This window comes from Meles meles, chromosome 6 (genome assembly GCF_922984935.1).
Source record: "Meles meles chromosome 6, mMelMel3.1 paternal haplotype, whole genome shotgun sequence".
Classification (NCBI taxonomy): Eukaryota; Metazoa; Chordata; class Mammalia; order Carnivora; family Mustelidae; genus Meles; species Meles meles.
The window spans coordinates 66,716,491-66,739,513 of NC_060071.1; the positions used below are offsets into that span (position 1 = coordinate 66,716,491).

General features: G+C 39.3%; 1 protein-coding gene across 4 annotated transcripts; it reads left to right on the forward strand.

Annotated features, from left to right (window-relative positions):
- The first annotated feature begins 4 nt into the window (after positions 1 to 4).
- On the forward strand, positions 5 to 22,950 carry ADAL (adenosine deaminase like). 4 transcript variants are annotated; one of them, XM_046007679.1, is made up of 12 exons: positions 5 to 351; positions 3,695 to 3,762; positions 5,019 to 5,234; positions 5,486 to 5,616; positions 6,119 to 6,179; positions 9,280 to 9,367; positions 11,248 to 11,329; positions 14,560 to 14,686; positions 16,190 to 16,270; positions 18,771 to 18,909; positions 20,686 to 20,786; positions 21,382 to 22,642. In XM_046007679.1, the coding sequence occupies exons 3-12, from the start codon at positions 5,169 to 5,171 to the stop codon at positions 21,574 to 21,576; spliced, it is 1,071 nt and encodes a 356-aa protein (XP_045863635.1). In that variant the 5' UTR covers positions 5 to 351; positions 3,695 to 3,762; positions 5,019 to 5,168; the 3' UTR covers positions 21,577 to 22,642. The 4 variants fall into 4 exon arrangements, with proteins under 4 accessions (XP_045863635.1, XP_045863636.1, XP_045863634.1 ...); XM_046007680.1 differs by having other exon boundaries at positions 3,695 to 3,758; XM_046007678.1 differs by lacking the exon at positions 3,695 to 3,762 and having other exon boundaries at positions 21,382 to 22,641.
- The last annotated feature ends 73 nt before the right edge of the window (positions 22,951 to 23,023 follow it).

A 23,023-nucleotide genomic window follows, 5' to 3' on the forward strand; every position in this document is an offset into this window, starting at 1 on the left:
AATGAGCTCTCTTTCATTCTGCCGTACCCACCTCGGGGATTTCTGTACAGAAAAATCACCCCTCTTCCGTGACTCCCCTCCGTGCGTGTGCGTCACTTCCGCAAAGAGGGTACCTCACCAATCAAAATTGAGGAGGGTGTAGTTTGTGCTGAAGTTCGACTGTGAATGGCTTTTTTTGGATTTTTCTGGGACTGCGTTTTCGCGGAAGGTTGACCCCTACTGCTTATTGTGGTCACGTGGACTGTGTCAGGGAAGCTCAGGTTGTCGCTTTTCTACAAGCCTTTCCGTCCGAAGAGAAAATTTAGCTAAGTCCTCATAGTTGACTCAACTGTTGACAGAAATCTTTAAGGGGTGAGTGTGTGGGGACTGACAACCAGACCTTCTTGGACGACAGGGTCAGCATTGAGTAATCTGGTGGGGCAAAGTAGGGTTAGAACCACTGAGGTTAGTGGGTGGGCAGGAAGAAGAAGGGGTCATCCTCAGATGCTAACTACCAGTACTTATTTAATGTTTTCATAATTTAAAAAGAGATCTCATTTAAATCTGAAATTTAGTCATTGAGGCCAGGTGAAGAAACTTACAGAGGTTGTGATTCACCCCATAAATGATTCCCCACAGGTAAATACTGTTAATTCCCTTGTATTCGGGCTCTGCAAAGCTGACAAATAAAACACTCAGCCTCTGTTTCTCGGTTATAAAATGGCATTCCTCTCCACTTCGAAAAGTCTGTGATTCTAGGGTAATGTTGAATATATCCACGGCAGAGGGAAATCACATAAGAGAGGTGATTATTCCCTCTGATACCGTGTGAGTCTTGTCAGGGGTTTAAAATAATCATAAAGTTTCTTGAGTTGAGGGTCTGCAAGTCATCACTCCTAGGAAACCGCTTCCAGAGATATTTAGGAGATTTATAATTTATTGATTGGAATCTGGTGACTGACCGCAGGGGCTGAGGTGCAGAAGGGAATCGGGATAACTCTAAGTATGGTTATTTCGAAGCAGTCTAGCAGAATAGTAAGAGCAAGAGTTTAGGAGTCCAGCCAGTTTGGATTTGGATACTGTACTCAGAGGTTTGAGTCAAGATAAACTGAAAAGATTTAGTGTTGAAGAGCTCTTAATGACTTCAGGGAGAGCAATTCCTGTGGAGCAGTAAGGGCAGAATTCATGTTTCACCCTGAATGGGAGATAAGTAAATGGAGGCAGCCAGTCTAAATTGTGCTTTCAAGGAGCTTAGCTTAGAATGAAAGGAGGGACAGGGCAGTAAAGAGGAATTTGGGATACAAGAAAGGCTTTTGTTTGTTTGCTCTTTAGGTGAAAACAATAAAGTACATGCATGTTGGTTCCCTGAGGGAAATTAGCCAATGGAGAGAGAGGTTGAAGGAACATAAAATGGAGAGTAACTAAAAAAAAAAATAAAATAAAATAATGAGAGTAACTCAAAAGAAAAAAAAATTGAGAGTAACTGATGGAGTAATGACTTGAAATAGCTACGAGGGAATGGGATCTAGGGCACAGATCAGTGTTAAGGACAGAAGAATGAATCCTTTTTCTTGAGTTATGAGAGAAGAAAGTGTACAGATAAAGGTAAGCTAGGTGTCGGTGAGGGAATTCTTGCCTGATGGCTTCTCTTATCTTTGTAAAACTGGCAGCTGGGTTGTCAGTTCAGTGTGAGGTGATTGGGTCGAGTGGAGTGCTTGCGGTGTTTGGAATTGCCTCTGATGGAATGGGAGAAGCATTACCCTGAGGTTGTTAGGCCTGGGATATTCGTGTCTAAAATGAGAGGAGTAAGTGCTGCTTTCTGGGGTGTCTCAGAGTTGATTGCGGCCAAAGAAGAAGAAAAACAAATTGTAGGACTTTTAAAAATATATACAGTGCTGTAGAAGTGAATTTTTAAAAATTTAAGTGGTACTGGGGCATCTGGGTGGCTCAGTCTTGAAGCGTCTGCCTTCAGCTCAGGTCATGATCCAGGGTCCTGCTGTTGAACTCCCACATCACAGAGCCCCGTTTTGCATCGGGCTCCCTGCTTGGCGAGGAGCCTACTTCTCCCTCTCTCACTCCCCCTAGTTGTGCCCCCTCTCACCGTGTCTCTGTCAAATAAATAAATAAAATCTTTAAAAAAATAAAATTTAGGTGATATGTTAGAAATGCTACTTTTTTAAATAAAGAACAGATCAAGAAAACTGATTCAAGAAGAAAGAGAATGGAGCAAAATTTGTGATATGGGTAACAAAGAATTGTTTTCTGATTATTATTTTTTGATCTATTCATTCTTATGTAAAATGAGGATAATAATATCTCATGGGTTGTGAGGATTAAGTAAAACAACCATTTAAGAAACTTAGCATGCCTGGATCATGATAAGTGCTTAATAAAAAGTAACACATGTCTTTATTATTCTGAATTCCCTTTTCTTATTTGGGCATGAAAAAAGTTCTCTGGGAGACAGGAGACTTGGTCCTGGCCCTGCTCTAACTTGATGAAGTATAGTACAAATGTAGAAAGATCTTATCTCAGTGTGTTGCCTTACCGCTCCTCACTCCTATCCTAGCTTCTTCTCACCCACACCCAGTGTTGCCCAGGAAGATAGAATTTGGCAGGGCATGGTATTGTTGATGGCAGTATCTTAGGCATGGATCAGTGAAACAACAGTTTTTTAAATGTGTAAAGATTGTGCTTTGGGTGGATCTCAAATTTACAGAGGTTAACATTGTAGCCAGTGGGTCAGTAAATTTACTCAAAGACCAGTCCTGAGGGTGGTTTGAATGTAGCACAAAATAAGATCAGGATCCTAGAGTGGGATTGGAAATTTATTTATTTATTTATTTATTTATTTATTTATTTTTAAAGATTTTATTTATTTGACAGACAGAGATCACAAGTAGGCAGAGAGGCAGGCAGAGAGAGAGAGTGGAGGAAGCAGGCTTCCTGCCTAGCAGGGAGCCCTATGTGAGGCTCGATCCCAGGACCCTGGGATCATGACCAGAGCTGAAGGCAGAGGCTTAACTCACTGAGCCACCCAGGCGCCCCTATATTTATTTTTTTAAAGGTTTTTATTTATTTATTTGTCCGAGAGCGGGAGCCTACACCGGAAGGGGGAAACAGCAGGCCCAGGGAGAACCAGACTCCCCACTGAGCATTGTGGGACTCAATTCCAGGACCCTGGGATCATGACCTGAGCTGAAGGCAGACGCTTAACTGACTGAGGCACCCAGGCATCCCTGAAAATATATATAAAAAGCTAGCCATTTGTCAGATTTATTATCAGCCTGCTATGAAAAATGTCCTAAGTACTTTTTTAGGCTGTCATTCCATTGTCTAAACATAAAAGTTCTTCCCTATCAGAATTAATAATAATAAAATTGTTTTGCAAGGTTTTTTTTTAAAGATTTCATTTAATTATTTGAGAGAGAGAGAGAGAGCACAAGCAGGGGTGGCAGGGAGAGGGAGAGGGAGAAGCGGGCTCCCCACTGAGCAGGGAGCGGGATGCTGGGCTCTATCCCAGGACGCTGGGATCATGACCTGAGTGAGCCAAGAGCAGATGCTTAACTTACTGAGCCACTCATGCACCACTGTTCTGCAAGTTTTAAAAATTATTTAATTTTATAAATAATTACTTTAAACCATTTATTTATTTTTATTAAAATTATTAAGTAAATTATATAAATTTATTGATTAACATTTTAATGTATTAAAGTTATTTCAGAAAGAAGTCAAGTATTACATGCTTGTAAAACCTTTAGGTTGCAGAACACTATAAGGTAAGTTAAAGCAAAATTCTCTCCCCTGACCTTTGCCACTTCCAACCCATAATTATGAATAAATAAAACATGCTTTGTTCATAAATGCCATCTTTCTAAGCAATATATTTTGCTACTTTTTGGAAGTAACATTATATCATAGAAGTCTTTCCCTATAGTCATAGATACTCTGTTGGACTAAGATAAAATTAATTTAGCCAGTAGCCTACTGATAGACATTCAGATTGTTCCCAGTTTTTGCTATTATATGATATAAGAAATGTATTTGTGCATATCCTATAAGATATAATATAAATTTTTTTTAAGATTTTGTTTATTGGACAGAGAGAAAGAGAGTGTGCACACAAGCATGGGGAGTGGCAGGCAAAGGGAGAGGGAGAAGCAGGCTTCCCTGCTGAGCAGGGAGCCCAATGCAGGGCTCGATCCCAGGACCCCGGGATCATGATCTGAGCCGAAGGCAGACATCTAACCGACTAAGCGACCCAGATGCCCCAGGATAAATTCTTAAAAGTAGAATTATTGGGTCAGAAAATAAATGGTGTTTTGTGTTTGTGTGTGTTGATAGATAGTGCCAAATTGCTTTCCAAAAAGACCGTATCAAGTTTTGCTTCCACCAGAACTTTTACTCATACCTTCACTAATACTGGATATTTTTCTTTTGAGATCCACAATTTTTTCTGGATAATTTTATAAGTTAAGTCTTCCACATGAACTTTGAAAATCAATTTCTAAGAAATAACTTGGAATATTTTGATTAACATTGAGTTTAAAAGTCAATTTATGGTAAATTGATTTTACGTAGAGAAGATGTGTTTTTCCATCTTAACATTGTCTTCTATGTATTTTGGTAGGAGTAGTAAGCATGTTAGTTAAACAGCCTATCATTTTCATGTGTTACTATTTATGAAGCACCTACTATAGCATTTTGTTGAAGTGCCACTTTTATTTCATACTGTGTTGACCTTTCTGTGGATTTCTGTGGCTCTGTCCAGTCTTGCACAGTTTTTTAAAAAGATTTTATTTATTTATTGAGAGAGAGAAAATGTGCACACATGCATGAGCGGGGGAGTGGGGTAGGGGAAAAGAGATGGAGAGAGAGAAATCTCCAGCAGTCTGAGGCCTTTTCTTATTTCTAGGTTAGATTATTAATTTGCTTAAATAGCATTGAAGCGGCTTTTATCTTTTGAGGTATAAAATGGCAAAATTCTGTTTCTTTGTTTTTATGTCAACGTCTGAAAATGTTCACATTTGTTTAAATAGGGGAAGCCAAGCCCAGAGCTACATATACAGGTTATCTTATAAAAATGTGTGGACGTAACGCAATCTGAAGGAAATTCAAGACCACGAAACTTGCTGGCTAAAGCACATTGTACAAGAAGAGTATTTGGAGAAAGACCTTTCTGTGAAATCATGATGGAAGCAGAAGAACACCAACAGCCACGGACGACACCCTTTTACTCAGAATTACCTAAAGTGGTGAGAATTCAACCACAGAATTCTGGAGTGGTTGCTAATTATAAGGATGTCTGTGTTTGTTTGTTTGTTTTCCACACAGAAAAGTAAATTTTACCAGGAAAATTTGTAAGATTTATAAACCTTGAAAGTTATATATCTACATCTAGTAGGCAGTTTGCCTAGTGCAGATTACATACATCAGGTACCAGTAGGATGCTATTAATCTGGTGGATACTTGAGAAATTTTTACTGACTGTATTCTCTTGTTTTAGGAACTTCATGCCCACCTGAATGGATCCATTAGTTCTAATACCATGAAGAAATTGATAGCCAAGAATCCAGGTCTTAAAATCGACAATCAGATGACTATGATTGACAAGGGAAGGAAAAGAACTTTAGAAGAGTGAGTTTAGGGAAGTTTTGGACATACTTCTTTTTATCTCTGTTTGAGATTGGAAATAGTCTGTAAGAATCCAGATTTTAGTAGTTAAAGGAATTGGGTAGCCATCTGCTATAGAGAGTGTAACTTGACATACAGCATTTTTTTTTTCCAGCTGTTAGACCACTGACAGTATTTTTAATTCTTTATGTTGTTTATAAATTTATACTATATTAGAATATTCTTTAGACCTGAAAATGTGGGCTTATTGATTTTTCTCCCTGTTTGCTGCTATCTGCAGGGGGTGGGGAGTGGCAAAGAGAAACTGTCCTTTCCCACTTAAAAGTAACATTTTGTTTTCAGTTATTTGATTATCCTTCCAGGTCAGTGTAATTTTTGAAAAACCTATTCTGTAGTTCCTTACAATATATAATTAGTATTAGTCTAAAATATATACATTCAATTTAGTGGGCTTGTGTTGACAAGCTTTTGATGACTAGAGTATGTTAAAACTTTCCTGTTGCAGATGTTTCCAGATGTTTCAGATTATTCATCAGCTTGCTACTAGCCCTGAAGATATTCTAATGGTGAGAAATGAAGAATTATTAGAGTGGTTTAAAATTTTTTACGTAATTTATGCCCTTCTGGTTTTGCACATGAATTTTTGCTTTCATCAAGAGTCAAATGAAAAATATTTTTTGTTTTTTTATGCAACTCTTTTCAAAAGCCATGTAAGACATTTGCCAAGAGCTAATTATAAAAGATCTGAGAAGAGAAGCAAGGTCAATGTATTCTGTTACATAGAGGATAAAATCTTGTCCTGTTTTCCATATATAACATGAAATATTTGACCATAGGTGAGCATTCCTTTGATATATTTTTTAAAGATTTATTTATATGAGAGAAAGAGAGCACATGTGCACATGTGCAAACACATGATTCGGCAAGGGTTGGGGGAGGGGCAGAGCGAGCAAATCCCCAAGCGGACTCCTGCACTGAGCCTAAGGAGGGCTCAATCTTATAACCCTGATATCCTGATCTGAGCCAAGTACCAGGCAGGGACTCCTCCTTACCTCATTATTTTATTACTTTCAAAGCTGGTAAAAAGCTTTATTAAAATGTAGTAAGGGAGCACCTGGGTGGTTCAGTTGGTTGAGCATGTGCCTTCTGCTCAGGTCATGATCCCGGGGTCCTGGGATTGATTTCCACATCAGGCTCCCCGCTTCTCCCTCTCCCTCTGCCCTGTCCCCCTGGCTTGTGCTTTCTTTCTCTCTTGCTCTCTCTCAAATATATAAAATTTTTAAAAACAAAATAAAATGAGGTAAGGAGGAGTCCCTGCCTGGGTACTTGGCTCAGATCAGGATATCAGGGTTATAAGATTGAGCCCTCCTTAGGCTCAGTGCAGGAGTCCGCTTGGGGATTTGCTCGCTCTGCCCCTCCCCCAACCCTTGCCGAATCATGTGCTTGCACATGTGCTCTCTTTCTCTCATATAAGTAAATCTTTAAAAAATATAAAATGAGGTAAGGAATTAAGATTCTGTGATTTGACTTGGTGGTACTAAAATGAGCATCTTTAGGTGGTTCAGAAGGATGACACTGAGAGTGAAGTTAATAACATTTACATATAATAAATGAACACTGTAGGAATAAGCCAAGAGATTCTCTGTTGTGTGTGGATCACTTAACAGTCTAGTCAAGATGATCTGGATGTAATCTGAAAGAAAAAGGATTGGAATGTGCTTGAAATAATAATATTAACTATTACATGTGCCAGACACTACATTCAAGACTACTCTCTGAAGTGGGTATTTTTATTGTTCCCTTTTTGCAGATGAAAAAAAACCCTGAGGCTTAAATTGATTACATGTAACTTGCTCAAGGTCACTCACAGAGAGAGCAAGTGGTAGAATTGACTGTCTTTGGTTCTAGAGCTGATGTTCCTTCTCATTCAAGAGATGCAGTCTTACCATCCTTTGAGTAAGCAGAAACTTAATGAATTGTGAGGTACTCTGTCTGAAGAAGGAACTCGAATAAGAGGTGTCCTTAGTACCAGTTGCAGCATGGAGCAGAAAGGGCTGAGTCTGGCAGACACAGATGTGGAGCAAGGAAGTGTTATTGGACATGGGTAGGGATGATTCCACAGGTCTCGCTAGGACCTAGATAAATTGTCTCATTGCTCTCATTCCATACTTGCCAACAGCCTTCTATTGTTTTATTTGGTTTCACTGGCTGCTCAAGAAACGAAGAGAGGGGGCCTTGGATAGTAGCTGTGGTCTCATCAGTCACTGAGGACTGCCACTTCATACCCTCACTTCACCCTCCTTGTCACTGCATACATAACAGATAGGCTTCTGCATTGGCCACATGTGAGCTGGAGTAGAGGGAGTTGGCTTCTGTGTGTCTGCTCTAGAGCCAGTTCCGTAGCCTGCATAGATGAGGCCCACACTCTGGTGGTAGCATTGGCAGCAACACAGAGTGTGGGGAGCACCAGGGCCATGGGGTCCAGTGCCTGTGATGATGGTACAGAAGTTGCAGGGTCATGTTTGGTGGTGGAGGAAGCAGTGGTGTCTTGCTTGGTCCAAGAGTGTTACATGATTTTAAATGCTTTTGTGTTGTCCTGAGTTGTATAGTCTCTGAGGCTGATTCTCCAGACCTTCTAGTGAATCTCAGCTTAGTAATATTTATATTCTAATATTACAATAAGTTCCTTTTTGGCTTAGGTAAGCGCATGTGTGTACACACACACACACACACACACACAGGTAAGCGCATGTGTGTACACACACACACACACACACACACACACACACACCCCACCCCACCCCCCGATGAAGCCCAGACCTTGGATTACAATGAATCCACTAAAGTAGTCCCACCTTGTTAGGCACTGTCTACACAATCTGCCAACCCTTGTTCCCTTGCCAGGACGTTGCACTTGCCCACTTATGTGCATGTGGTCAAAACAGGTTAAGATTAGGATACCAACTGCAAGCACTAGCTAGGGCTGGTTGTCACAGCGTTTCCAACCAGGTCCTTTTTTCTTCTAGATTTGGTACTTTTTTAGGATTGATTGAAGAGAAGGAAAACATGCCCTCAATCCTTTTGATATCTTTTACCCTGGTCATTTAGTCATTTTTGGGTTGCTTAATTTGTGTTAAGTTGGATACCATTTTACTCATATTTATCACCGATTCTCTTTGCCAAAGAGAGTTTTCTTAGTACTCCTAGGGACAATTTCACCCTGCTTGAAGAAACTTTTGAAAAATACAACTTATTCATAAATAACTTGAATAAGAACCATAAGCCATGACTTTGAGTGGGACATCAGTAATGCCTAATCGTTTCAGCCACTTATTTCCATACATACCTTCCTAGTACTGCACTACACACTCAGTTTTAGTTTTGCTTCATTTCTCTGTCTTATCAGCTACTGTTATGAACACTAGAAAATGGAGAAATGGCTAAAAGGAGAGAAGAGAAAAAGTATGTGAGATGTGCAGACTTGTTTGATGTGAGCAGTCTCCAGCAAGGGTTGTGACAAAGCAGGTCATCTTAACCACCTGAGAGACTTCCATTATTTTTTGCAGATCAAACCTAATGCATGAAATAAAGCTGTAGCATTTGGCATTTTTATTGGGACCCTTTCACTGACATTATCAATATCGTGTCCATTGCCTTAACCATCAGGTCACAAAAGATGTCATTAAAGAATTTGCAGATGATGGTGTCAAGTACCTGGAACTAAGGAGCACACCCAGAGGAGAAAATGCTACAGGTAGAGTTTAATTACGTCTCAGCAAATGTACTTTTTCCTCTGTGCTTTGATGATTCATGTGTTTGTAAGTTGAGAATATGAAGCACTTACTTTTACACTGTAGTAGAGTCAACAGCCCAAATCTTCTGATGTGCATTAATGATGTACATTATTAATGAGTGAGGTGTTAAGTTAAAAAGTCAGGTCAAGGATTATGTGTTAAAGGGAAATTCAAAGGCCTAAAAAAATTTCGCTGGTTCTTGTTTTTTCCTCACTCTGAGGAAAGAATACTTGCTCCTATAGTTACATTGTCTTAAACAGAGGCTGCTTCTTGCTCCTTGCTTCAAGGGCACTTGTGAGACAGTGCCACTGAGTAGATGCTGAATTGTGTTTTATGACGATCACAGAAATGAAGGTTTTTCAGTCATTGCTCAGAGACTGATAGTGTCTTATGCCAGGAGCAAGTGGTGATGTGATAAAACCTCTCTGGATGGAGATGAGTGCATCTGGATGTGGTCTGGAGAAACTTCCTGGAACCCTCTTTTCATAAGGGCAGAATGGAGAGATATTATGTGGTGTCATTGGGTCCCTCTTAGTCCCTTGTCTGTGACCTGAAAAGGCTCTGCCAGTTCATCTTGTGACATGTGCAACCCAGGCATTTAGGGGAATAAGCTTTTTAAAACTCCATAAAGTAAGTGTTGAAATGGGACAAGCAGAAGATTCTTATCTCACATTTTTAAATTGTAGGATCAGTTCCAAGTTACCCTGGTGAGGATAGTGAAGGGGAAGGAGAGAAGAAACCTGCCACTTATTAGAGCTAGTTTGCTCTTTGAATGGAGATTCCAAGAGGGATGTTAACTTGATATGCAACAATAAGGGAATGGTTAGATAAGGGTTAATGGACTGTGAGGCAACCACTAAAAATATTTGCAAAGATACTATAAAGACTTGGGGATAACACTCAGAATATAGGACTGTATTAAACAACTGAATAGGATACATATATACCTGGTAGCATCTCATCTATTAAAAAAATATGTATACTTAGAAAAACAGAATGGTTATCTCTGAGTGGTGGAATTACATGTTACTCATTATTTTTTCTTTATAATTTTCTGTGTTATTGGAGATTTTGTGCCAAAAACAAGCATTCTGTGATTGGGTACAAGAGTATTTTAGAGGAAGTTGTTCTAGAGAGTGCTCTTTCAGAGCCCCCCAGAAGAAGAGGACTTGTACACCCAAAATTGGAAGAACTGCTCTAGTGCCCTGGACAGGAAACACTGAGCCTGACCAGGGTTGAAGAGACTGGAGCCCAAGAGGGGATTTTTTCCTGGCCCAGCAGGAAAACATTGTTCTAATAGAGGAAAATGGTTTGTTTTTGTTTCTGTTTTTTTTGAGGCCGAGCATTAGCAAAAGGCTGTTTTTCTGTTGTTAGAATAGGCATTTTAGATTTTTACAGCAATTTGTGCGTAGGTTTTTTTCGTTTTGTTTCTTAGTTTTTATTTTTTGTTTTTTGTTTTTTCAACTAGGCTCCACACTGAACACAGGGCTTAAACTCACGATCCTGAGATCAAGAGTTGCCTGCTCTACCAGCTGAGCTAGCCAGGCGCCCCATGAGAGTAGTTTAATGTCTGTTGGATCTAAGAATAGTTTTTAAATGGGCTTATATTTTATATGTCTTTCTTTCCATTTCTGCTTTTTAGTAGTTCATTTAAAAAATTTATTAAAGTACAGTTAGCATTTATGAAAATGTACCCATAGGACTATATTATAACTTCTCTCTAATTATGCCCTTGTCACAGCATAAAGTAAAAATGTAATTGTTCATAGAGGGATGCTGATGTTGAAGGATGAAATAGTTGATTATCTCTTTACAAATACTTTCTTTATGTCCTTTCCAGGAATGACTAAAAAGACTTATGTGGAATCTGTACTTGAGGGTATAAAACAGTCCAAACAAGAAAACATAGACATTGATGTTAGGTAAGAAGCATTGTACCTTAGTGATCACCATTTAAAAAAACTAGAATGTGAAAATGTTGTTATTTTGCTCAGAAGTGTAATGGATTTTTATAAATCAAACAATAACTGACTTTTAGAAAAATGGAGTCAAGAAATCTATTGCTTAAAGTATCATTTAGTTTCACTTATTTGTGGAGCATAACAAATGACATGGAGGACATTGGGAGAAGGAGAGGAGAAGGAAGTTGAGGGAACTTGGAAGGGGAGGCGAACCATAAGAGACTATGGACTCTGAAAAACAACCTGAAGGTTTTGAAGGGACGGGGGTGGGAGGTTGGGGGAACCAGGTGGTAGGTAATAAGGAGGACACGTATTGCATGGAGCACTGGGTGTTGTGCAAAAACAATGAATACTGTTACGCTGAAAAAATTAATTAATTAATTAAAAAAAAAAGAAATCTATTACTTAAAGTTGAGAATGCAGTTCTGAGTTCATTCATGTGGCAAAAAATTTTGAGTACTGTTGCTCTAGAGAAATACAGTTTCCCATTGCTCTTCAGCCAAAATCCAGACTTCTTATTTTGGCCTACATGGTCCCATGTGATCTGGTTGCCTCTCTTATTTCAATAGCCTTATGTGGACCACTTGTCATTATTACACACTGGTTTGTTCTCTGTTCCTCAAATAGCCCAAGAATGTCCCACGTCAGCATCTTTGTACATCCTGTTACAGTTCCTGCCATATCCTTGCATGGCTGGTTTTTCATTATCAAGTTCTCAATTTGGCTGTCCCTTCCTCAGAGGGGCCTTCCTTGACCACTTTATCTAAAGGTTCCCCCCACCCACCCACCCACAAATCCTCTAGTAATCCTTTCTATTTCCTTAGGGCACTCTTCTTGATAAGATCAGAAATTATCTTGTTTCATTTGTGTGTACATACCTACTAGAGTGTAAGTTCATGAGGCCAGGAACCTTGTCTTTTGTTCACCACAGTACTTAGAAGAGAGATGACACAAATCAGGGCTCAATAAGTCCTTGAAGGAAGAAAGCTACCTGTATAATTTCTGGCTATAAAATCTCTCCAAATTAAGCTTAACTAGACTAATACCCACACCCTTCCCAAAAGGAAGCAGGCAAAAGAAAAGAAGGGAATTCAGAAAAGAAGACCTACCAATGATGGATAAGTCTGTAGAGAACTATTTAATCTCACTAATCAGATAATTTTTTTTAAATTAAAGATTTATTTGCGAGAGAGAGAAAGTGTACAGGGAATAGGGGAAGGTCAGAGGGAGAGGGAGAGAGAATCTCACCCAGACTCCCTGCTGAGCATGGAGCCTGACATGGGGCTCGATCTCACAACCCTGAGATCATGACCTGAGCTGAAATTAAGAGTTGGACACTCAACCGACTGAGTCACCCAGGCATCCCAATCAGATAATTTTAAAGATTTTTATTTGTTTGTTTATTTATTTATTTGTTGACAGAAAGAGAGAGACAGAGAGGGAGCACAAGCAGGGGAAGTGGGAGAGGGAGAAGCAGGCTCCCCGCAGAGCAGAGCCCATTGCAGGGCTCAATCCCAGGACCCTGGGATCATGACCTGAGCTGAAGGCAGACACTTAATGACTGAACCACCCAGGTGCCCCCCAATCAGACAATTTTTTTTAAAGATTTTATTTATCCATTTGACAGACGGAGATCACAAGTAGGCAGAGAGGCAGGCAGAGACAGACAGGAAATCAGGCTCCCTGTTGAGCAGAGAGCCCAATGCAGGGCTCGATCCCAGGACCCTGGGATCATGACCTGAGCTGAAGGCAGAGGCTTTAACCCACTGAGCCACCCAGGCACCCCTTAGACAAATTTTAAAAAGAAATGTTACAATGCCATTTCTGTAGCACCCCCCCCCCCCCACGAAAACAGGGTAATGACCACTGTTTGTGAACTTACACACTGCTAGTAAGCGAATGGAATAAATAAAAGCTCTTTAAAAAGTAGTATGTATTAAGATGTATAAAAATGTTTCCTTCTGACCCAGTACTCCACTTCTAGAAATGTATCCTAAGGAAATAAATTGATTTTTGTGTAAGAGTCTTTATTGTAGTGTTATTTATTTGTTTGTTTATTTTAAATATTTATTTATTTTAGAGAGAGTAAGAATGTGAGAGAGCATGAGCAAAGGGGAAGGACAGAGGGAGAAGAAGCAGAATTCCTCCTGTTGAATGGGGAGCCCAACACTGGGCCAGTCCTAGGACCCTGGGATCATGACCCAAGCCCAAGGCAGATGTTTAACCAGCTGAGCCACCCAGGCGCCCCTATAGTGTTATTTATAAAAAAGTGGAAAATATCCTAAAACATTTAGCAGAAGACAGTTACATCATGTTATGGTCATATGATTTATATTGTTTTCTAATATTTAATGTCAGGATAAACTGTGAATTAAAAAAAAGACTGCATTTATATATAGTTGATCTAAATTTGATAAATAAATAAATGCTGGAGAAATTTTGTGTGTATAAAAAATAGATAAATTAATAAGTGTGGGAGGAAAATTATGCAATATTAGCAGCGATTCTCTGGGTGTTAGATGGTTTGTAGAATTTCAGCTAACATGAAGAATGAATTTGTATCAGCTATTGGATATGTGTTAGAATATTACCAATTTTTTAACACTTATTGAAATAATGAATCTAAGCCTCCTAGTGAAATAACACACCACCACTTAAGAAATAATCTTGCTAAAAAATTGAATCTGATCAAGCCTCTAGACTAGATCCAATTTTGAATTTATAAGAGATATAAGAAACAGGAGAAACAGGTTAACAACACAAGAATTCACTCAGCAAAATGAATATTGTAGGAGACTTTATAGAAAAGGATATGGTTTCTTTAAATTCAAGAAATAAATTCAAGAAAAGCGGTGAGGGTTTGCAGAGAAGGGAAGGTGGGGTGTGGAGGGAGTGCCTTCAGATTAAATCTGAAGTCCACTGTGGACTTTAGTTGAATTCTGAATCAAACAAAGAAACAAATGCAAGAATAAAAAAAACATGAAACATTTAAGAATTTGAACACTAACTAGATGTTGGTACTATTTAGGAATTTATGGTCTCGTGCCCTCTGGCAAAGTAAGCTGTCCTGTCAGGCTGTACTTTTGCTAAGGAACTTACATGTAGCCTACCATACCTCTCTGGCTGTACTCAGAGTTGTCTTTTTCATCCTCACTGTATTTGTTTTCAACTGTGTTTTTCTTATATTAAAGGTATTTGATAGCAATTGACAGAAGAGGTGGCCCTTCAGTAGCCAAGGAGACCGTTAAACTTGCTGAAGAGTTCTTCCTCTCTACTGACAATACAGTTCTTGGCCTTGACCTCAGTGGAGACCCTACTGTAAGCTGTTTTTCTTAAATACATTTTATTTCTGAAAAGTAGACTCAGGGGCGCCTGGGTGGCTCAGTGGGTTAAAGCCTGTGCCTTCGGCTCAGGTCATGATCCCAGGGTCCTGGGATTGAGCACCGCATTGGGCTCTCTGCTCCGCAGGGAGCCTGCTTCCTCCTCTCTCTGCCTGCCTCTCTGCCTACTTGTGATCTCTGTCTGTCAAATAAATAAATAAAATCTTAAAAAAAAAAAGAAAGAAAGAAAAGTAGAATCAGTTTGTGGGGTAAGTATTAGGTTGGGGGATCCTGCATTCTCCAGAGGTCTCGCAGACTCCCAGTGGATGAAGACCTATTCTTAAATAAAATCTTAAAAAAAAAAAAAAAAAAAAGGTGGATGGGGGGCAGCACCTGCGTGTCTCAGTCAGTTAAGCATCTGCCTTCAGGTCAGGTCAGGTCAGGTCATGATCCTAGGGTCCTGGGATTGAGCCCCACACTGGGACTCCCTGCTCAGCAGAAAGTCTGCTTCTCCCTCTCCCCCCTACTCATTCTCTCTCTTTCTCTTAAATAAATAAAACCTTAAAAAAAAAAAAAAAAAAAAAAGACCTGTTCTGCCCTGGATGACCAGAATGTCTATAGCAGCTGTTCTTAACCAGGGTTCTGTGGAATAATTAAGCCCTCTAAAAAAGAAAAAAGATTTGAATGAGAAGAGAGAAATTAAGTTATTACATACAGTGTATGTCTAATAATTAGTATTTAATTGTGGCTATGCCTTAATTATCTCACAGAACCCCTAGTTGAGAAAGGCTGGCCTAGAGCTTCTTGAATGTCAGATTCAAACACAGTGTCTCACTTATGTCACTATTGACATTTGGGCCAGATAATTCTTTGTCCTTGGAGAATGTCCTGTGTATTGCAGCATGTTTTGTAGCATTCCTTTCTTCTCTACCCACTGGATCCAGTAGCACCCTCCTAGTTGTCACAACCAAAAATGTTTCCAGATACTACCAAATTCCGGGGTGGTTGTGGGGGGGCGGGGGCAGAATTTTCCGGGGTTGAAAACCACTGGATTTAGATTGTCCCATGAAACTCGTTCTTAAGGCTTTGTCTAAACCTGGACCATTGTGCTCTTGTTTCATTCATCCATTTGATAGAAATTTTCTTTGCTGTAATCATACAGGTTCCTAAATCAGGTGGGTTCTCTTCCTTAGCACTAGATATCTAGATTTCCTTACAGAAATAAAACTTGGTAACCTCTATATCTAGTGTGGCTGATTGACTTCAGGTTCACTGGTATGTGACTTAACATTCTAGACAGCAGGGATTGTTTTTGCGAGCTTTGTGTTCCCTAAAGTGTCTGGCATACTGTAGGTGCTTTATAATGGAAATTTTCAAAGGAGTCAATCTGCCATTTTTTTCCTTGCCATTATTTTATTCCTTTGTTTATTGACACACAGTAGCTAATTCTTCAGTCTGCCTAGAATTTTCATGCATCTTCATTTTAACTTTTATCTTCAAGGTAGGACAGGCAAAAGACTTCTTGGAACCGCTTTTAGAAGCTAAAAAAGCCGGCCTGAAGTTGGCATTGCATCTTTCAGAGGTAAATAATATTGTAAAATTGGGCTGGAGAAGATAGATTATGGTGAAAATAATAATCATTTGTAAATGGCTAAAATTAAACCTGGAGGTTAAAAAAAAAAAGACAAGGAGGAAAGTAGAAATTTTTTAAAATGTAAATTATGATAAAGATATGACTTGCTTTAGTCCCTTGTTACTGTTTTATGTTTTTGTCATTTATGAGGGTGGCTATTGACTCACAGTACCACTATGTCATTAAAAAAGCTATTGACATCTTACTAGAGAAAATGCATAAGTTTTCATCTTCAGTGTTGTTATTGGCAAGCTGTCACTGAGAAAAGCACCAGTTCATCTCACCTGTCCTCGTAGGGTAAGGGACCTGAATGTATCACATGCACCGGCAAAAAAGGAAGTAGCTCGTTATTATTTTATAAGGCTCATCAGAAGATCGGGTGCCCATCATTGGTCCCCAGCTCCTTGGCAACATGAGTGCAATGACAGATAATGTAGAGATAATGGCTGGAGAACAGTCACTTTCTTAAGCACATCTCTGTGAAGCAAACAAGGGAGTCAACTACACTTTCCCCCATTTTACAGATGGGTTTACTTTATAAAGCAGTACTTCTATTGTTTTTTCTTTCTTTCTTTCTTTCTTTTTTTGACACACATTTTCTTTTTTCTTTTTTTTTTGACATACGAAAAGCTGTACATGATTAGTGACAGATTGATGAATCTGGAGTTTATTGTCTCAAGTGCAGGAAATAATACATAGGCTACTTACCTCGCAGAGTTATTTGTATTAGATGCAGTAATATATAAATGTTGAATAGCATCATGATTTAAAAATTAAGGAAAAATTGGAGCTTCTTGTCAATACTGATATTTTCATGTCCATAAGCAAAGAGTAATCTGGTGGCAGAACTTAAAAGGTAGGATCTCTGTTTCCACACTCTGAACAAAAAGATCTTTCACTCATAGGACTTCCTCTTGCTAACGTAACTGATGTCTGATTGAAGCTTTTGGTCAATAAAATAGAACAACCAGCATGTGTTACTGTGACCCGTTATCTGTGGTCTTTGTGCACAGCATCAGAACCTTCCCTTTACCTTAGTCTCTGTTGCTTTTCTTTTCTTTTGCCAATTTATTTCCTTAAAAATTCTTTTTAATATTCTTTATTCTGTTGCTTTTCTTGTTTGATCCATTGCGTATAAACACTTCATCATGTTATGGTCATTTGTCTTGTAGGCTATCTAGTAGATAGAGTACATCTAGACCTTTTCATGGTAGTTGTGGTATGTATGTAGCTACCTGTGTCAAAATAAAACATGAATGGGGCACCTGGGTGGCTCAGTCCATTAAGCGTCTGACTCTTGATTTCCACTTAAGTCATGATCTCAGGGTCATGAGATCGAATCCCACATGGGCTCTGCATGGAATCTGCTTGAGTTTCTCTCCTTCTCCCTCTCCCTCTGCCCCATCCCCCACTGCTTGAGCTCATTCTGTCTCCCTCTCTCTCAAATAAATGAATAAAATCCTTAAAAAAATAAATAAAAAATACAATAAAACATGAGCACACTACACACAAAATCTGGGCCCTGGAGTCAGATAGAGCTCCATGGCCTTAGAGAACTTAAAAAACAAAAAACAAAAAACAAAAACTTTATATTTTAACTACAAAAGTTAGGTATATCTGAAGAAATCCCAAGTGTAGAGAAGTGTAATATAGACGGAAAAATTAAAAAATGAAAGGTACCTTTCTCGTTTCAGTTCTGTTCCCGAGTTGATCCTATTACTTTTTCTGAACTTTAATTTTTTTTCATCTTAGTACTTTGTAAGAGTCTTTTGAGATTTAAAGGAGAATTTATGTGAAAAGGCACAAAGCAGGTCTAAAAGTGTTTATTATTATTATGCTTGTTAACCATAATTTTACTATCTTTGAAACAAATCTAGAAGAATATTGGGAAATGAAAGAGAAATGAAGAAGAAAGCTGGGAAGGTATAGATAGTTCAGCTTTCCAGAATGCATTATCTTCTCTGAGAGACAAAATAGCTGGCTACAGAAAAAAGTACCTTTAAAAATCACTGAAAGGGGCACCTGGGTGGCTCAGTCATTAAGCGCCTGCCTTTGGTTCAGGTCGTGATCCCGGGGTCCTGGGATCGAGCCCCACATTGAGCCCTGCATTAGGCTCCCTGCTCAGTGGGAAGCCTGCTTCTCCCTTTCCTGCTCCCCCTGCTTGTGTTGTCTCTCTCTGTCAAATAAATAAATCTTTTTTAAAAAATCACTGAAGGGCGCCTGGGTGGCTCAGTGGGTTAAGCCGCTGCCTTGGCTCAGGTCATGATCTCGGGGTCCTGGGATCGAGTCTCGCATCGGGCTCTCTGCTCAGCAGAGAGCTGGTTGTTCTCTCTCTGCCTGCCTCTCTATCTACTTGTGATCTCTTTCTGTCAAATAAATAAATAAAATATTAAAAAATTAAAAAAAAATCACTGAAAGAGGTTACTTATGCTCCCCCACTTTTTTTCAGATTCCAAACCAAAAACAAGAAACACAAGTACTTCTGGATCTGCTTCCTGACAGAATTGGGCATGGGACATTTCTCAACTCCTCTGAGGGAGGATCCCCGGATCTGGTAAACTTCGTGAGGCAATACCAGATACCACTGGGTAAGGTTTAGGGCTTCATGGCCTCCAGACAAGAGTGTACATTTGTCCCCAGCCACCAGGTTGCAACCCATATGTGGAGAACTCCTATTCTAAATATTTTAAGTGTCATTTAGAAATTAAAAGTTGCTTGGACATGTGCCTCCTGAGCCTTAAAGTAATAGAAAGTTTTAGCTTCCATTAGAGTATAAGCTCCATGAAAGCAGGGCCTTTGTCTGTCATGTTCACTGCTACATTCCCCTGTTCTTGGAACTCAATAATTATTTTACTGAAGGAATAAGAGTCATCTAGTATTTTAAAATGACTTTAATGAAATTAATGTGTTATGAAAATGTATGACATGTATTTAAAAATTAAGAATTATGGAAGATTCCAAGACATAGTTTTATATGTGTGTTGACTGTTAGGTATTTGTCTACATGTGTATTTAACAACAAATATTTATGAAGTGCCTGTTCTGTTTCAGTCACTGTTCAAATTGTTGGGAATAGGGCAGTAAACAAAACAGGCAAGGTTTCTTTCTCAAGGAACTTATTATTTTGGGATTGGTAAAAGAGACAGTAAACACTTACACAAGAAAATGTCAGTGTTTGAAGAAAATTAAACAGTTTGAGATAATAGTGATGAGATAACCACTGGTCAGTGTTATGGTTGGGAAAGGCCTTCTCCGGAGGAAAAAAAGCAGTTGGCTGAAAACCATTTTACTGAATGATTAATTTGCAAAAACATTTGTGTGTGATGTGTGTTTTTTAATTACTTATGGAGTTTTCAGCAATTCATAATGAGATTTTTTTTTTCTTTTTACTAAGGACATTTTTAAACATCCAGGGAAGTTGCGAAGATGGGAACACTTGCATAGTGATTAGTGTGGTAGTTCAGCTTTGTGCCAAGCTGTGTGAGGGGGGCAGGCTGCCATCCCTTAGACTGAGTTGGCCTTATGTTGAGGCTGCCATAAGTATCATACTGAGCAGATACCCACAATTAAGTCAGTGAAGTATTTCTGCTGTGGCTGCTGTGGCCATCATTCTTAAGATGGACTTAACTTGCAGCAGACAGGGAATAGATGGTTGTCTGAGTAAAGGAGTTCAGGGGTTTTCTTTAAGTCCATTTCTGTTCTTGGCTTTTTATATAATACTGTAACCCTCAAGCAGTGCTACCATTTGTTTTAGCCTCCACTAGAAGACCAGGAAGAAATGCAGCAACCATTCAAAAATTCCTTCATGATTCTATCCTGCTTTCTCCATGGGGACTGGCTTATAACATTCCCCTTTCCTCTCCATTTTGGATAAAAGAAAGGGGGACGCACATAGCTGTGAAGAAGGTATTAATTCCCTGTCTGGTACAATTGCTGCCAAAACTTGCAGCACATACATTCTGTACAACTACACTAATTGAACTATAAATTATTTATTTATTTATTTATTTATTTTTATTTAAAGATTTTATTTATTTATTCGACAGACAAAGATCACAAGTAGGCAGAGAGGCAGGCAGAGAGAGGAGGAAGCAGGCTCCCTGCAGAGCAGAGAGCCTGATGCGGGGCTCGATCCCAGGATCCTGGGATCATGACCCAAGCCAAAGGCAGAGGCTTTAACCCACTGAGCCACCCAGGCGCCCCTGAAGTATAAATTTTCATGCCTAAGGTCAGTTTTGTAAAGTGATGAACTATTGAAAATTAACATACCTCGGAAAAATTTCTCACGAATCTACTTGGTGAACACTGATGAATAAGTCTACTAATCTGCTTTTAATAAGAGACTTTTTCCTCCTTTCATCTAGAACTCTGTTTGACCTCAAACATCAAAAGTCAGACAGTTCCGTCTTATGACCAGCATCATTTTGGATTCTGGTACAGCATCGCCCATCCATCTGTGATCTGTGTAAGGTGTTTTGTATGAAGTATTTTGCTCCTTTTTTGTTTTATTACTGTAGTAGGTCGACAATCACTACTAGCTGACTGCCTTGTGTGCCTCATGTGCCTTGGGATGCTGCCCAAGTAGAGGAGTGAGAGAGGATCAGGGCATGTGAGGCTGCAGAGATCCAGGTGACTCAGGTTTAGCTCTATGGGTAAAGGTTCTAGGCAGTGCCCAGAGGAACCTAAAAAAATATTGATGCCCAAGTGCCCATCCCTTGAGATTCTGTTTTATCTGATCTGGGGTGAGTCCTGTACACAGATACATTTTAAAAGCTTCCTAGTGATTTTAATATGCAGCCATGGTTGAGAGCCCCTGCCCTGGTGTTTTTGGGTTTTGTTTTAAAAAGGATAAACAGGCCTATTTAGTTATAGATATGCATGGATGCATTTATAGACCTGTTTAGACTCTTAAAAGCAGCGTGGTAAAGAGGGAAATATAAACATGAGTTACTATTTTTAAAAAATCATTTCCTTGTTAATTTTAAAACTTTGGCTTTTTGTTTTATTTTGGTTTTTGGTTTTTTGTTTTATTTTTCTTTTGTTTTGTTTTGTTTTGGCAGACTGATGATAAGGGTGTTTTTGCAACAAACCTTTCTCAGGAGTACCAACTAGCAGCTGAGACATTTAATTTGACCCAGTCTCAGGTGTGGGATCTGTCTTACAAATCCATCGACTACATCTTTGCTTCTGACAGCACCAGGTCTGAACTGAGGAGGAAGTGGAATCATCTGAAACCCAAAGTGTTACATTTTTAAGCTGCAGTGAGGTGAACTACTTTTGAATATGTGTTGCAACCAAGAGCTTCCTGCCATCTCCCACATAGTAAACTTCCACTACTCCCTCTGAAGCACAGCAGCCAGGTACCACGGGCTCCATCACCAGTAGCTTACTCATGACTGGTCCCATGACTGGCAGGCTCTTAAGTCTTACAGAGCTTACCTCCATGCTGCTTACTGGAAGGGACCTGAAAGTGGCGGCTATCTAAACTCTCTACTTGGCACCTGGGTGGCTCAGTGGGTAAAAGCCTCTGCCTTCAGCTCAGGTTGATCCCAGGGTTCTGGCATCAAGCCCCGCATCAGGCTCTCTGCTCAGCAGGGAGCCTGCTTCCCCGTCTCTCTCTGCCTACCTCTCTGCCTACTTGTGATCTCTGTCAAATAAATAAATAAAATCTTTAAAAAAATAAAAAATAAACTCCCTACTCCACCAGATATTTGACTTAACAGTCCCTCTCCATTAATGATCATAAACCTTGAGGAAAATCAAAGGAGTTTGTCATCAAGAGTTTTAGAATAACTAAAGATGAGGAGAGGGAAAACAAATTGCCACCAAAACCGTTAAGCCTTGTAACTTGTGACAACAGTGCTGTGTATTTTGTTTTCCTTGTTTTACTCAAATTCCCTTAAGTATTCCTCAAAACTGCTGACTCCAGGTTATACTGTATACCATGGATTTTTTTGAATACCCAGTAGTCAGGGTTAATTTACTTTGGATGACCCTAGTGACAGATAAAGCTAGCTTCTGAGATCTGGCTTTGTCCCTCTCATGATTAATCCCCCTGGAATCAAGGTGGTGGGTTTTTTTAAAATGTTCCTAATTTATCCTTCTGTAATTTTGACCATAATGGAGCTATACCAACCAGATGCTTCTTGAGGTCTAAGGTACCTTAGGTTTCTATTTCCTGCTTTTAATCTGACTTCTGATTGTTCCAAAGTTTTGTTCCTGAAAGAGCACCATGGTGGATATAGAAGTAATTTAAACTCCTAACTAAAATATCTCCATATTACATGTTACTTTAAGCTTAATGATATCAGAGAATATATACCATTTTATATGTCTAAACTTTGATATGCATCTCACTGGACAGTTGAGTGTATAGGATTTTGAATTGAATAATGGAAGAATTGATTGCTTCTATCTCAGCTTCCCTTTCCTACCTGGTCACCATAAAAATAGTTCTCTACAGAGTTAGTTACTAACTATGTGGACTCAGAATATGGACTCAGCCTCCATATTCCAACTATAGTAAAAGAGAAATGGCAACAAGAGAAAACATACAAACATTATTAAGTTCTGTAGGATTGGCCATAGCAAGCAATCAAAAGGAAGAATGTGGAGCACCTAGTTGGCTCAGTTAGTGGAACATGCAACTCTTGACCTCATGGTCATGAGTTTAAGCCCCAAACCTACCTGGGGGTAGAGGTT